This window comes from Dendropsophus ebraccatus, chromosome 9, assembly GCF_027789765.1.
Source record: "Dendropsophus ebraccatus isolate aDenEbr1 chromosome 9, aDenEbr1.pat, whole genome shotgun sequence".
Taxonomy (NCBI): domain Eukaryota; kingdom Metazoa; phylum Chordata; class Amphibia; order Anura; family Hylidae; genus Dendropsophus; species Dendropsophus ebraccatus.
In genome coordinates, this window is record NC_091462.1 from 118,803,433 (window position 1) to 118,816,054 (window position 12,622).

General features: G+C 49.6%; 1 protein-coding gene across 4 annotated transcripts in view; it reads right to left on the minus strand.

Moving 5' to 3' along the window:
* The window catches only part of LOC138801669 (mas-related G-protein coupled receptor member H-like), a 566,124-nt gene that overhangs the window by 488,306 nt on the left and 65,196 nt on the right, over positions 1 to 12,622 (minus strand). For all 4 annotated transcript variants that reach the window (XR_011364644.1, XM_069984721.1, XM_069984722.1 and 1 more), the window contains 6 exons: positions 12,565 to 12,603; positions 12,144 to 12,185; positions 11,324 to 11,349; positions 5,000 to 5,038; positions 4,822 to 4,848; positions 311 to 337 (listed from right to left, as the gene is read on the minus strand). Coding sequence is in view for 3 of the 4 variants with exons in the window: in XM_069984721.1 (XP_069840822.1) it covers positions 311 to 337; positions 4,822 to 4,848; positions 5,000 to 5,038; positions 11,324 to 11,349; positions 12,144 to 12,185; positions 12,565 to 12,603 (200 nt within the window). In the remaining variant the exon portion in view is untranslated. The remainder of the gene's footprint in view (positions 1 to 310; positions 338 to 4,821; positions 4,849 to 4,999; positions 5,039 to 11,323; positions 11,350 to 12,143; positions 12,186 to 12,564; positions 12,604 to 12,622) is intronic.

Consider the following 12,622-nt stretch of genomic DNA (forward strand, 5'->3'; position numbering starts at 1 on the left):
GTTCTTTCTAAGGAACCTCCAACCTTGTTGGTGGCAGCAGAGCCAGGGGTGGTAGGCTCCAATTATCTGGGATAATGTTTTGTAGTGTGAGGAGGATGCCCCCAATGAATATATCCCCACAGCCGGGTCATAGTGAGTAGACTTGTCCTCTATCCTAGGACTTAGTGAATAGTCTTATACCCTCTAATGTAATCAGATATCAATAGAAAACAATAACTACTATAATACACACAGTTTAGGGTCGGTCCTGACTGTGAACCCTAAAGCAAAGCACTAAGCCTGGTGTGCAGCCCGTCACCCCTCCTCTCACCTTGTCCTTTTTCCTGTCTCTTTGGACCTTGAATAGAATAAAAGAAAATTACAATGAAACAAGAATTAAATAACAAAAACATTGTCTGGAATTGTTGTTTTGTAATCACCTTTCAGCAGGCACCTCAGTGCAAAAGTACAATGCCATACAGAAAACCTCTGTGATACCGGCCTCTGTGGGAGACCTGTATCCATCACACCCTACACCTGTATCCATCACACCCTACACCTGTATCCATCACACCCTACACCTGTATCCATCACACCCTACACCTGTATCCATCACACCCTACACCTGTATCCATCACACCATACACGTGTATCCATCACACCCTACACCTGTATATATCACACCCTACACCTGTATCCATCACACCCTACACCTGTATATATCACACCCTACACCTGTATCCATCACACCCTACACCTGTATCCATCACACCCTACACCTGTATCCATCACACCCTACACCTGTATCCATCACACCATACACGTGTATCCATCACACCCTACACCTGTATCCATCACACCATACACGTGTATCCATCACACCCTACACCAATATCCATCACTCCCTACACCAATATCCATCACTCCCTACACCTGTATCCATCACACCCTACACCTGTATCCATCACACCCTACACCTGTATCCATCACACCCTACACCTGTATCCATCACACCCTACACCTGTATCCATCACACCCTACACCTGTATCCATCACACCCTGCACCTGTATATATCACACCCTACGCCTGTATCCATCACACCCTACACCTGTATCCATCACACCCTGCACCTGTATATATCACACCCTACACCTGTATCCATCACACCCTACACCTGTACCCATCACACCCTACACCTGTATCCATCACACTGTAAAGTATTATCCATCACACCCTACACCTGTATCCATCACACCCTACACTTGTATCCATCACACCCTACACCTGTATCCATCACACCCTACAGTTTTATCCATCAGATAGTGTCCATCACACTTTACACTAGCATTCATCACTCTCTACAGTGGTATGTATCACACTCTACGTTAGTATCCATCACACTTTACACTAATGTCTAGGGATGAGCGAAGCCACATTTGCAGTGAAACCTGGAGTAAATTTGCTTGGCTAAAAAAAATCACCAAAAATGACAGCCATCCATGTTGGCATACAGCTATGTGATTACTCTATGGGAGAAAAAAATTACTTCTATGCGACAGCATATGGAGCGACACCACCCCACTGCCTGGAGGAACCGGGACCAGTTATCCACATCTTGCCGGGAACAGCAAATGGCTGTGGCTACCACCCCGCAGCCAGTAGCAGAAAGCCAGGATTCTGTAGCCTTGGTTGTGGTAGTAGTAGGTGCCTTACATCGACCGCTGCCTCCTCCATCAGCCACAGTAGGAAAACACTGTCAGTGATGAGACAGCAGTCACTGTCGTAGGTAAAGATGAGCAAACCCCATTAAAGTCAATAGGAAACTCAAGCATTTTTGCAGGGGACCCAAGCTCGGCACAGGGAAGGTTGTATGAAAACCTGTCAACCTCATAAAATGATGGAAACACCACAGAAATGGACAGGAAACAGCAGGGGCAGCATGCATGGATGCCTGTGAGGCTGCCTAATCGCACCATTACGCCAAATTCTGGGCAACAGCCTGGCAGTGATGACACAGTGGACCATTAAAATAGAGGTAACATATGAACCACCCCAACATTTAGCCTGACACAGCATAGCAGTGAGAACACATGGAACCATTGTAGAATTTGAACCACCCCAAAATATAGAATCTGTGGGTAAGTGGTGCTATATGGTGTATGCCAGCCTCTTACACAGAACAATGAGCAGTGAGGTTGGATATGGCTGAACTAAAAAAATAAACCAACCCTGCAGACTGGATGCAGATGACAAAAGATACTGGTGGTCACACTAGTTTTTGGAGGTTGTCGTATAGAGTCTGTGTGTAAGTGCTGCTATATGGTGTATGCCACCTGTTACACAGGACAATGTGCAGTGAGGTGCCATGCAGTTGTACTACAAATCACAGCAATACAATATACAACAGCAGCAGCACCAGCCACAAAATATTCTAATAGTACTGAGGACTTCTTTGGGGTCTATATGCAACACCTTCTGTCCCCCTTCTGCCAGCAGCCGACCACCACAGTGTGCTGCTAAAATTGTGTTGGCTGCACTTCAAGTCCCAGCCAGCAATCTGGAGTAATCTGTAGTAAAAAAAATAATAAAGATTTTAAGCCCTTATAAGGGCTGTTGGGTTCTGTATATAGTATCCCTGCCTACAGGAACGCTAATTCCCTCCCTAACACTCTCCCTGACAGACAGCAGTTCTGTCCTTGATCTCTTCCATCCTGCATGTAAGGCGAGCACCGCCGACACAGAGTTTTATATGCCAGGGTGATCTGATCTGCCCAACCAATCGCTGCTATTAACATGTATGGGTCCCACGTGATCGCAGGATGTACCAAAGAGTCTCCTGCATGTTTATTGGCTGAGAATTTGCGCCCAAACTTACAGGAAAAGGATGATGCCATTTTCTTGAGTATCGCGAGATGCTCATCCGAGTAACAAGTACTATCGAGTACCCTAATGCTCGAAAGAATACCAAGCTCGGACCAGAACGTTCGCTCATCACTAGTCGTAAGCAATGACCAGGAGACAGCAATACTCTTACAACCAGTCACACCGCTGCCTCCTCCCAAAATTGTGTGAGACAATAATCCAGAGAGCTTAACCTCTGCCTCCACCACCTCGTCTGGTCATCACGCCACTGCACACCCAGTCAGAGTGGCGTACCAACACTGCCGAGCCCAGCGCTGTCAGGCTATCCTTCACCTCTGCAGTCTGGATGAAAGAAGCCACACTGGGAATGAACTCCCGTGGGCAATGTAGGATGACATCACAAAGTGGCTGACCTCTCAGCATTTGCAGGTGGGCAACGTAATGGCTGACAATGGGCATCGTGTCTGCACTGTAGTGGGGAGGGCTAATGCTAATTCTTTGCATGGCCCATGTGCTGAACCTCATTGTGCATAGGTTCCTCCGCTCCTTTATACTCTACGCTAGTATCCATCACACTTTACGCCAGGGGTCCTCAAACTTTTTACACATGGGGCCAGTTAACTGTCCCTCAGAAGGTCAGAGGGCCGGACTATAAAACAAGAAATCAAATCCCAATGCAAAATGCCACAACCCCCCCCCCCCCCCCCAATTAAAAGCATCCCTCTTTCTTTCCACCACTCACCCAGCCCCCCCTCACTCCCCCTTCATCCCCACAACCAGCCCCCTTATTCCCCCTGAACCAGACCCCTCACTCCTCCTTCCCACCCTCAATCCTCTCCCCCTTCCCACCCTCAATCCTCTCCCCCTTCCCACCCTCAATATCCATCATACTCTACACTAATATCCATCAGACTCTATGTTAGGATCCATCACACTGTACACTACTATCCATCACACTGTACACTACTATCCATCACACTGTACACTAGTATCCATCATACTCTACACTAATATCCATCATACTCTACCCTAATATCCATAACACACTATGCTAGTATCCATCATACTTTACACTCGTGTCCATCACACTCTATGTTAGGATCCATCATACTGTACACTAATATCCATCATACTTTACACTACTATCCATCACACTGTACACTACTATCCATCACACTGTACACTAGTATCCATCACACTGTACACTAGTATCCATCCTACTGTACACTACTATCCATCACACTGTACACTAATATCCATCACACTGTACACTAGTATCCATCACACTGTACACTAGTATCCATCCTACTGTACACTACTATCCATCACACTGTACACTAATATCCATCACACTGTACACTAGTATCCATCACACTGTACACTACTATCCATCACACTGTACACTAATATCCATCACACTGTACACTAGTATCCATCACACTGTACACTACTATCCATCACACTGTACACTAATATCCATCATACTCTACACTAGTATCCATCATACTGTACACTAATATCCATCACACTGTACACTAATATCCATCATACTGTACACTACTATCCATCACACTGTACACTAATATCCATCATACTCTACACTAATATCCATCACACTGTACACTACTATCCATCACACTGTACACTAATATCCATCATACTCTACACTACTATCCATCACACTGTACACTAGTATCCATCACACTGTACACTAATATCCATCATACTGTACACTACTATCCATCATACTCTACCCTAATATCCATCATACTGTACACTACTATCCATCACACTGTACACTAGTATCCATCATACTCTACACTAGTGTCCATCACACTCTATGTTAGGATCCATCTACTATCCATCACACTGTACACTAATATCCATCATACTCTACACTACTATCCATCACACTGTACACTAGTATCCATCATACTCTACACTAGTGTCCATCACACTCGAGGATATACAGAACTTACCTTCCCATCTGTATTATTATTAGGTGCCTGGAAGGGGAAGAAGAGAAATCAATGTATCAGTCACTTTCAGGATGGACAATGATCATTCCATGATGGTCGCGACCCAGAACATTATTTCCCTATTATTGACTACATCCGGCTCCCTGTGCAGAACTCCCCATCGCCCCAACATACTCACCTGGAGGACGCCCAAGGGATTCCTATTAAGGAGATTACTCTGTAAGAGATGGAAAGCATTGTCATTATTATCTATCATTCTGGAAAAACAATGACTTACACAGAAAGAGCAATGCCAGCAAGGTCACTGCAAGGACAGAGGCTCTCCGACTAGCATCCAGGCTTGGTTATTTAGTCCACCATGTATCATTACATCATAATGGGCAGACCAACATTCACTCCCCTCCATGACCCTTGAGCTGATCAGAAGTGCGGCATCCTCACAGTCAATTCCCAGAAAACCCCTTTAAGGACATTAAAATATACTGTTCCTGCTATGATTGTCGTCTTCTGGATCAGTGGCAAGATCCTCTGCTAATCCAGAAGTTCAGGTCTCCATGGATACAGAGACACAATCAAACGATAATGCACATAAGGCCTCATTCACACGATTCCTGCCGTGATGACCGGACAAGGATCGCGGCACGGGTCCCCTAGAAGAGGAGCCCCCCGCCGCCCAGCAGCAGAGATGACAGGAGCACGTAACATGTGCTCCTGTCATTGTATCTGACAACCACTCACTTACTCCCCCGGCTTACACACACTCACAGGAAGTGGCATGGAGAAGTAGGCAGCGTAGTCCACACCACTTCTGGTGAACATGTAAGCCGGCCGGCACGGGGGAGTAGGTAAGTAGTTGTCAGATGCAATGACAGGAGCGCACATTTTGCATTCCAGTAAAGGGGGGATCTGGGCCGCGATCTGCACAAGGACACGTCCTATATTTTCTCAGTGCAGATGGCGGTGGGGGTCACGGCACGGATCATGTGAATGGCTGCATTCTCTTGAACTCAGACAATTTTACGGGACATGTGAATGCAGCCTAACCTTCATTAGATCTCATTGAGGGGATATATCTAAGTTTACATTATCTCCTCATTATGTCTCCATTTCCATGGAGACCTGAACAGGTACACTTCAATGGTATAAACTAGTAAGTCTCTTAGCATCTCTCATGTAATCCATGCATGTTCAGTGGGGAAAATTTTTGATATACTGCCAATTTTGCAAGTTTTCCCACCTACACGGAATGGAGGGGGGGGGGGGGGGGGGTAATATTTCTGGTCCATAACGTCACCTGTGAGAGACAGAATCTATAGAACCTCCCAGATAATCTAATTGTAGGATTTATAAATAATTATTCAATTATTGTATTCCACAAAATAAGGAAACTTTCCCTCAGTAACAGCAGTGAAGATGGGTGGTGGCCGGGTCTTCCAGCAGACAATGACCTGAAACCCAGAGCTGGGACAACTATGGAGGAAACCCCCAGCCGGGACAACTAAGGAGGAAACCCACAGCCGGGACAACTAAGGAGGAAACCCACAGCCGGGACAACTAAGGAGGAAACCCCCAGCTGGGACAACTAAGGAGGAAACCCCCAGCCGGGACAGCTAAGGAGGAGACACACAGCCGGGACAACTAAGGAGGAAACCCACAGCCGGGACAACTAAGGAGGAGACACACAGCCGGGACAACTAAGGAGGTAACACACAGCCGGGACAGCTAAGGAGGAGACACACAGCCGGGACAACTAAGGAGGAAACTCACAGCCGGGACAACTAAGGAGGAAACCCACAGCCGGGACAACTAAGGAGGAAACCCACAGCCGGGACAACTAAGGAGGAAACACACAGCCGGGACAACTAAGGAGGAGACACACAGCCGAGACAACTAAGGAAGAGACACAGCAGGGACAACTAAGGAGGAAACACACAGCCGGGACAACTAAGGAGGAGACACAGCCGGGACAACTAAGGAGGAGACACACAGCCGGGACAACTAAGGAGGAAACACACAGCCGGGACAACTAAGGAGGAAACCCACAGCCGGGACAACTAAGGAGGAGACACACAGCCGGGACAACTAAGGAGGAAACCCACAGCCGGGACAACTAAGGAGGAGACACACAGCTGGGTCAACTAAGGAGGAGACACACAGCCGGGACAACTAAGGAGGAGACACACAGCCGGGACATCTAAGGAGGAGACCCCCAGCCGGGACAACCAAGGAGGAAACACACAGCCGGGACAACTAAGGAGGAGACACACAGCCGGGACAACTAAGGAGGAGACACACAGCCGGGACAACTAAGGAGGAGACACACAGCCGGGACAACTAACGAGGAAGCACACAGGACAACTAAGGAGGAAACACACAGCCGGGACAACTAAGGAGGAAACCCCCAGCCGGGACAACTAAGGAGGAAACACAGAGCCGGGACGACTTAGGAGGAAACACAGCTGGGAAAACTAAGGAGGAAACCTACAGCCGGGACAACTAAGGAGGAGACACACAGCCGGGACAACTAAGGAGGAAACCCACAGCCAGGACAACTAAGGAGGAGACACACAGCCGGGACAACTAAGGAGGAAACCCACAGCCGGGACAACTAAGGAGGAAACACACAGCCGGGACAACTAAGGAGGAAACCCACAGCCGGGACAACTAAGGAAGGAAACACACAGCCGGGACAACTAAGGAGGAAACCCACAGCCGGGACAACTAAGGAGGAAACACAGAGCCGGGACGACTTAGGAGGAAACACAGCTGGGAAAACTAAGGAGGAAACCTACAGCCGGGACAACTAGGGAGGAGACACACAGCCGGGACAACTAAGGAGGAAACCCACAGCCAGGACAACTAAGGAGGAGACACACAGCCGGGACAACTAAGGAGGAAACCCACAGCCGGGACAACTAAGGAGGAAACACACAGCCGGGACAACTAAGGAGGAAACCCACAGCCGGGACAACTAAGGAAGGAAACACACAGCCGGGACAACTAAGGAGGAAACCCACAGCCGGGACAACTAAGGAGGAGACCCACAGCCGGGACAACTAAGGAGGAAACACAGAGCCGGGACAACTAAGGAGGAAATCTACAGCCGGGACAACTAAGAAGGAAACCTACAGCCGGGACAACTAAGGAGGAGACCCCCAGCCGGGTCAACTAAGGAGGAAGCCCACAGCCGGGACAACTAAGGAGGAAACACAGAGGCGGGACAACTAAGGAGGAAACCCACAGCGGGGACAACTAAGGAGGAGACCCCCAACCGGGACAACTACGGAGGAAACAAACAGCCGGGACAACTAAGGAGGAAACACACAGCCGGGACAACTAAGGAGGAAACCCACAGCTGGGACAACTAAAGAGGAAACCCCCAGCCGGGACAACTAAGGAGGAAAGCCACAGCCGGGACAACTAAGGAGGGAACCCACAGCCGGGACAACTAAGGAGGAAAACCACAGCCGGGACAACTAAGGAGGAGACAGACAGCCGGGACAACTAAGGAGGGAACCCACAGCCGGTACAACTAAGGAGGAAACCCACAGCTGGGACAACTAAGGAGGAAACCCCCAGCCGGGACAACTAAGGAGGAAAGCCACAGCCGGTACAACTAAGGAGGAAACACACAGTCGGGACAACTAAGGAGGAAACCCACAGTCGGGACAACTAAGGAGGAGACACACAGCCGGGACAACTAACAAGGAAGCACACAGGACAACTAAGGAGGAAACCCACAGCCGGGACAACTAAGGAGGAAACACAGAGCTGGGACAACTAAGGAGGAAACCCACAGCCGGGACAACTAAGGAGGAAACACAGAGCCGGGACAACTAAGGAGGAAATCTACAGCCGGGACAACTAAGAAGGAAACCTACAGCCGGGACAACTAAGGAGGAGACCCCCAGCCGGGTCAACTAAGGAGGAAGCCCACAGCCGGGACAACTAAGGAGGAAACACAGAGGCGGGACAACTAAGGAGGAAACCCACAGCGGGGACAACTAAGGAGGAGACCCCCAGCCGGGACAACTAAGGAGGAAACACACAGCCGGGACAACTAAGGAGGAAACACACAGCCGGGACAACTAAGGAGGAAACCCACAGCCGGCACAACTAAGGAGGAGACACACAGCCGGGACATCTAAGGAGGAGACCCCCAGCCGGGACAACCAAGGAGGAAACACACAGCCGGGACAACTAAGGAGGAGACACACAGCCGGGACAACTAAGGAGGAGACAAACAGCCGGGACAACTAAGGAGGAGACACACAGCCGGGACAACTAACGAGGAAGCACACAGGACAACTAAGGAGGAAACACACAGCCGGGACAACTAAGGAGGAAACCCCCAGCCGGGACAACTAAGGAGGAAACACAGAGCCGGGACGACTTAGGAGGAAACACAGCTGGGAAAACTAAGGAGGAAACCTACAGCCGGGACAACTAAGGAGGAGACACACAGCCGGGACAACTAAGGAGGAAACCCACAGCCAGGACAACTAAGGAGGAGACACACAGCCGGGACAACTAAGGAGGAAACCCACAGCCGGGACAACTAAGGAGGAAACACACAGCCGGGACAACTAAGGAGGAAACCCACAGCCGGGACAACTAAGGAAGGAAACACACAGCCGGGACAACTAAGGAGGAAACCCACAGCCGGGACAACTAAGGAGGAGACCCACAGCCGGGACAACTAAGGAGGAAACACACAGCCGGGACAACTAAGGAGGAAATCTACAGCCGGGACAACTAAGAAGGAAACCTACAGCCGGGACAACTAAGGAGGAGACCCCCAGCCGGGTCAACTAAGGAGGAAGCCCACAGCCGGGACAACTAAGGAGGAAACACAGAGGCGGGACAACTAAGGAGGAAACCCACAGCGGGGACAACTAAGGAGGAGACCCCCAACCGGGACAACTACGGAGGAAACAAACAGCCGGGACAACTAAGGAGGAAACACACAGCCGGGACAACTAAGGAGGAAACCCACAGCTGGGACAACTAAGGAGGAAACCCCCAGCCGGGACAACTAAGGAGGAAAGCCACAGCCGGGACAACTAAGGAGGGAACCCACAGCCGGGACAACTAAGGAGGAAAACCACAGCCGGGACAACTAAGGAGGAGACAGACAGCCGGGACAACTAAGGAGGGAACCCACAGCCGGTACAACTAAGGAGGAAACCCACAGCTGGGACAACTAAGGAGGAAACCCCCAGCCGGGACAACTAAGGAGGAAAGCCACAGCCGGTACAACTAAGGAGGAAACACACAGTCGGGACAACTAAGGAGGAAACCCACAGTCGGGACAACTAAGGAGGAGACACACAGCCGGGACAACTAACAAGGAAGCACACAGGACAACTAAGGAGGAAACCCACAGCCGGGACAACTAAGGAGGAAACACAGAGCTGGGACAACTAAGGAGGAAACCCACAGCCGGGACAACTAAGGAGGAAACACAGAGCCGGGACAACTAAGGAGGAAATCTACAGCCGGGACAACTAAGAAGGAAACCTACAGCCGGGACAACTAAGGAGGAGACCCCCAGCCGGGTCAACTAAGGAGGAAGCCCACAGCCGGGACAACTAAGGAGGAAACACAGAGGCGGGACAACTAAGGAGGAAACCCACAGCGGGGACAACTAAGGAGGAGACCCCCAGCCGGGACAACTAAGGAGGAAACACACAGCCGGGACAACTAAGGAGGAAACACACAGCCGGGACAACTAAGGAGGAAAGCCACAGCTGGGACAACTAAGGAGGGAACCCACAGCCGGGACAACTAAGGAGGAAACACACAGCCGGGACAACTAAGGAGGAGACACACAGCCGGGACAACTAAGGAGGAAACCCACAGCCGGGACAACTAAGGAGGTAACACACAGCCGGGACAACTAAGGAGGAAACCAGCAGCCGGGACAACTAAGGAGGAAACCAGCAGCCGGGACAACTAAGGAGGAAACACACAGCCGGGACAACTAAGGAGGAAAGCCACAGCTGGGACAACTAAGGAGGAGACACACAGCCGGGACAACTAAGGAGGAGACCCCCAGCCGGGACAACTAAGGAGGAAACCCACAGCCGGGACAACTAAGGAGGAAACCCACAGCTGGGACAACTAAGGAGCGGCTCGTTAAGAAGCATTTCCTGGTCCTGGAGCAGCCGCAAGTCTCCACACCTGACCACAAAGGGAAATCTTTGGAGGGAGCTAAAACTCAAAGTTGTCCTGCAACACCCCCGAAACCTGAAAGATGTGGAGAAGATTTGTATGGAGGAGGGGGGCACAATCCCTGCTGCAGGGTCTGCAAACCCGTTACGTTTTATCACTGTCCTGCGATATGTGGATCACACCCATCGGCTATGTTCTGATATGGTGGATTTGTATGGATTGTTAGTGCAGGTTTTGTCCACCTGGAATCTCAGCAGATCCACAGACGGCTAATCTGACCAGACGTCACATGACTCTATTGTTACATTCACCATTATCAGAGACTCACAAACTCCTGAGGACTGTTATTCACTTCTGGAAAAGAAAGAAAGTGGAGAACAATCAGTATTGGTGTTATCCTTATTCTGCATCTAAGTGCTACCCCTCATATACCTTCCCCCATACATTCCCCCCATACATTTCCCTCCATACATTCCCCCATACATTCCCCTCCATACATTTCCCTCCATACATTTCCCTCCATACATTTCCCCCATACATTTCCCCCATACATTCCCTCCATACATCCCCCATACATTTCCCTCCATACATTTCCCCATACATTTCCCTCCATACATTTCCCTCCATACATTTCCCCATACATTTCCCTCCATACATTTGCCCATACTTTTCCCTCCATACATTGCCCCATACATTACATGACATCACTTCCTTTTAGTTACACATTGGAGTCTTTCCCTTACCCCATTGATAATGCTGCTATTGTTCTTGGATCTTCTATACATTGTGTGGTGACCCTGTTCTATGTTTCTTAGACATCTTGATGCTGCCACCTGGAGGTGATTGTTGGATCCTGCTTCCTAATACACAGGTATACATATGGCCCCCTCTGGTGGCAGCAGCAGGCAGCCAAGACTTGTACATTAGGGAAGGGGAACCCTAAACCACCGAAAAGTGCAGCAAAGTCTTATCAATGTTATACGGAACGGACCCCAAGTCATTGATACTGTTGGATCTCTAGAAATAACTCATACCGATCAAACATCACCGGGTCCCATCCTGTATATAATCCACTATCCCTCTACTGCATCAATCTCTCCAGTCACACAAAGGGTATCAGATACTACACAGTAAGGGCTGGTGGTTACCTATAAGGACGGGCCCGCTGGGCTGTGGAGGGGGGAGCAGACCTGAAACAAGAAGGAAGGACGCTCAGCAATTCCCTTATCACATACTGTATGTTCACCAGACCCCATACATTGGATGAGTTATACCTGGCAAGTAGGTGTTATCATTTATGAGACGCTGATCGGTGTGGGACAATCCGGGAAAATAATGGTGTAAGACATGGACATCATGACTAGCGGGGGTGTGACTGCCATAAAACCACTGTCCATACCAGGGATGCCCAGAGCAGTCAGACACTTTCTCTATGTGGGCGCCATGGTCAACCCACCAACAAATGATAACAACTAGGCAGCCATTTCCTTCCGCTGAGTCCCAGACAGAACCATCACATTGACTATGGTCCTAGAAATGACTGGTGATCCCCGCTCCTTATCTCCTCACCTGAGCCGGACTGACGGGATGATCGCTCGCTGGCCGTATCTGATGGGAAAATAAGAGT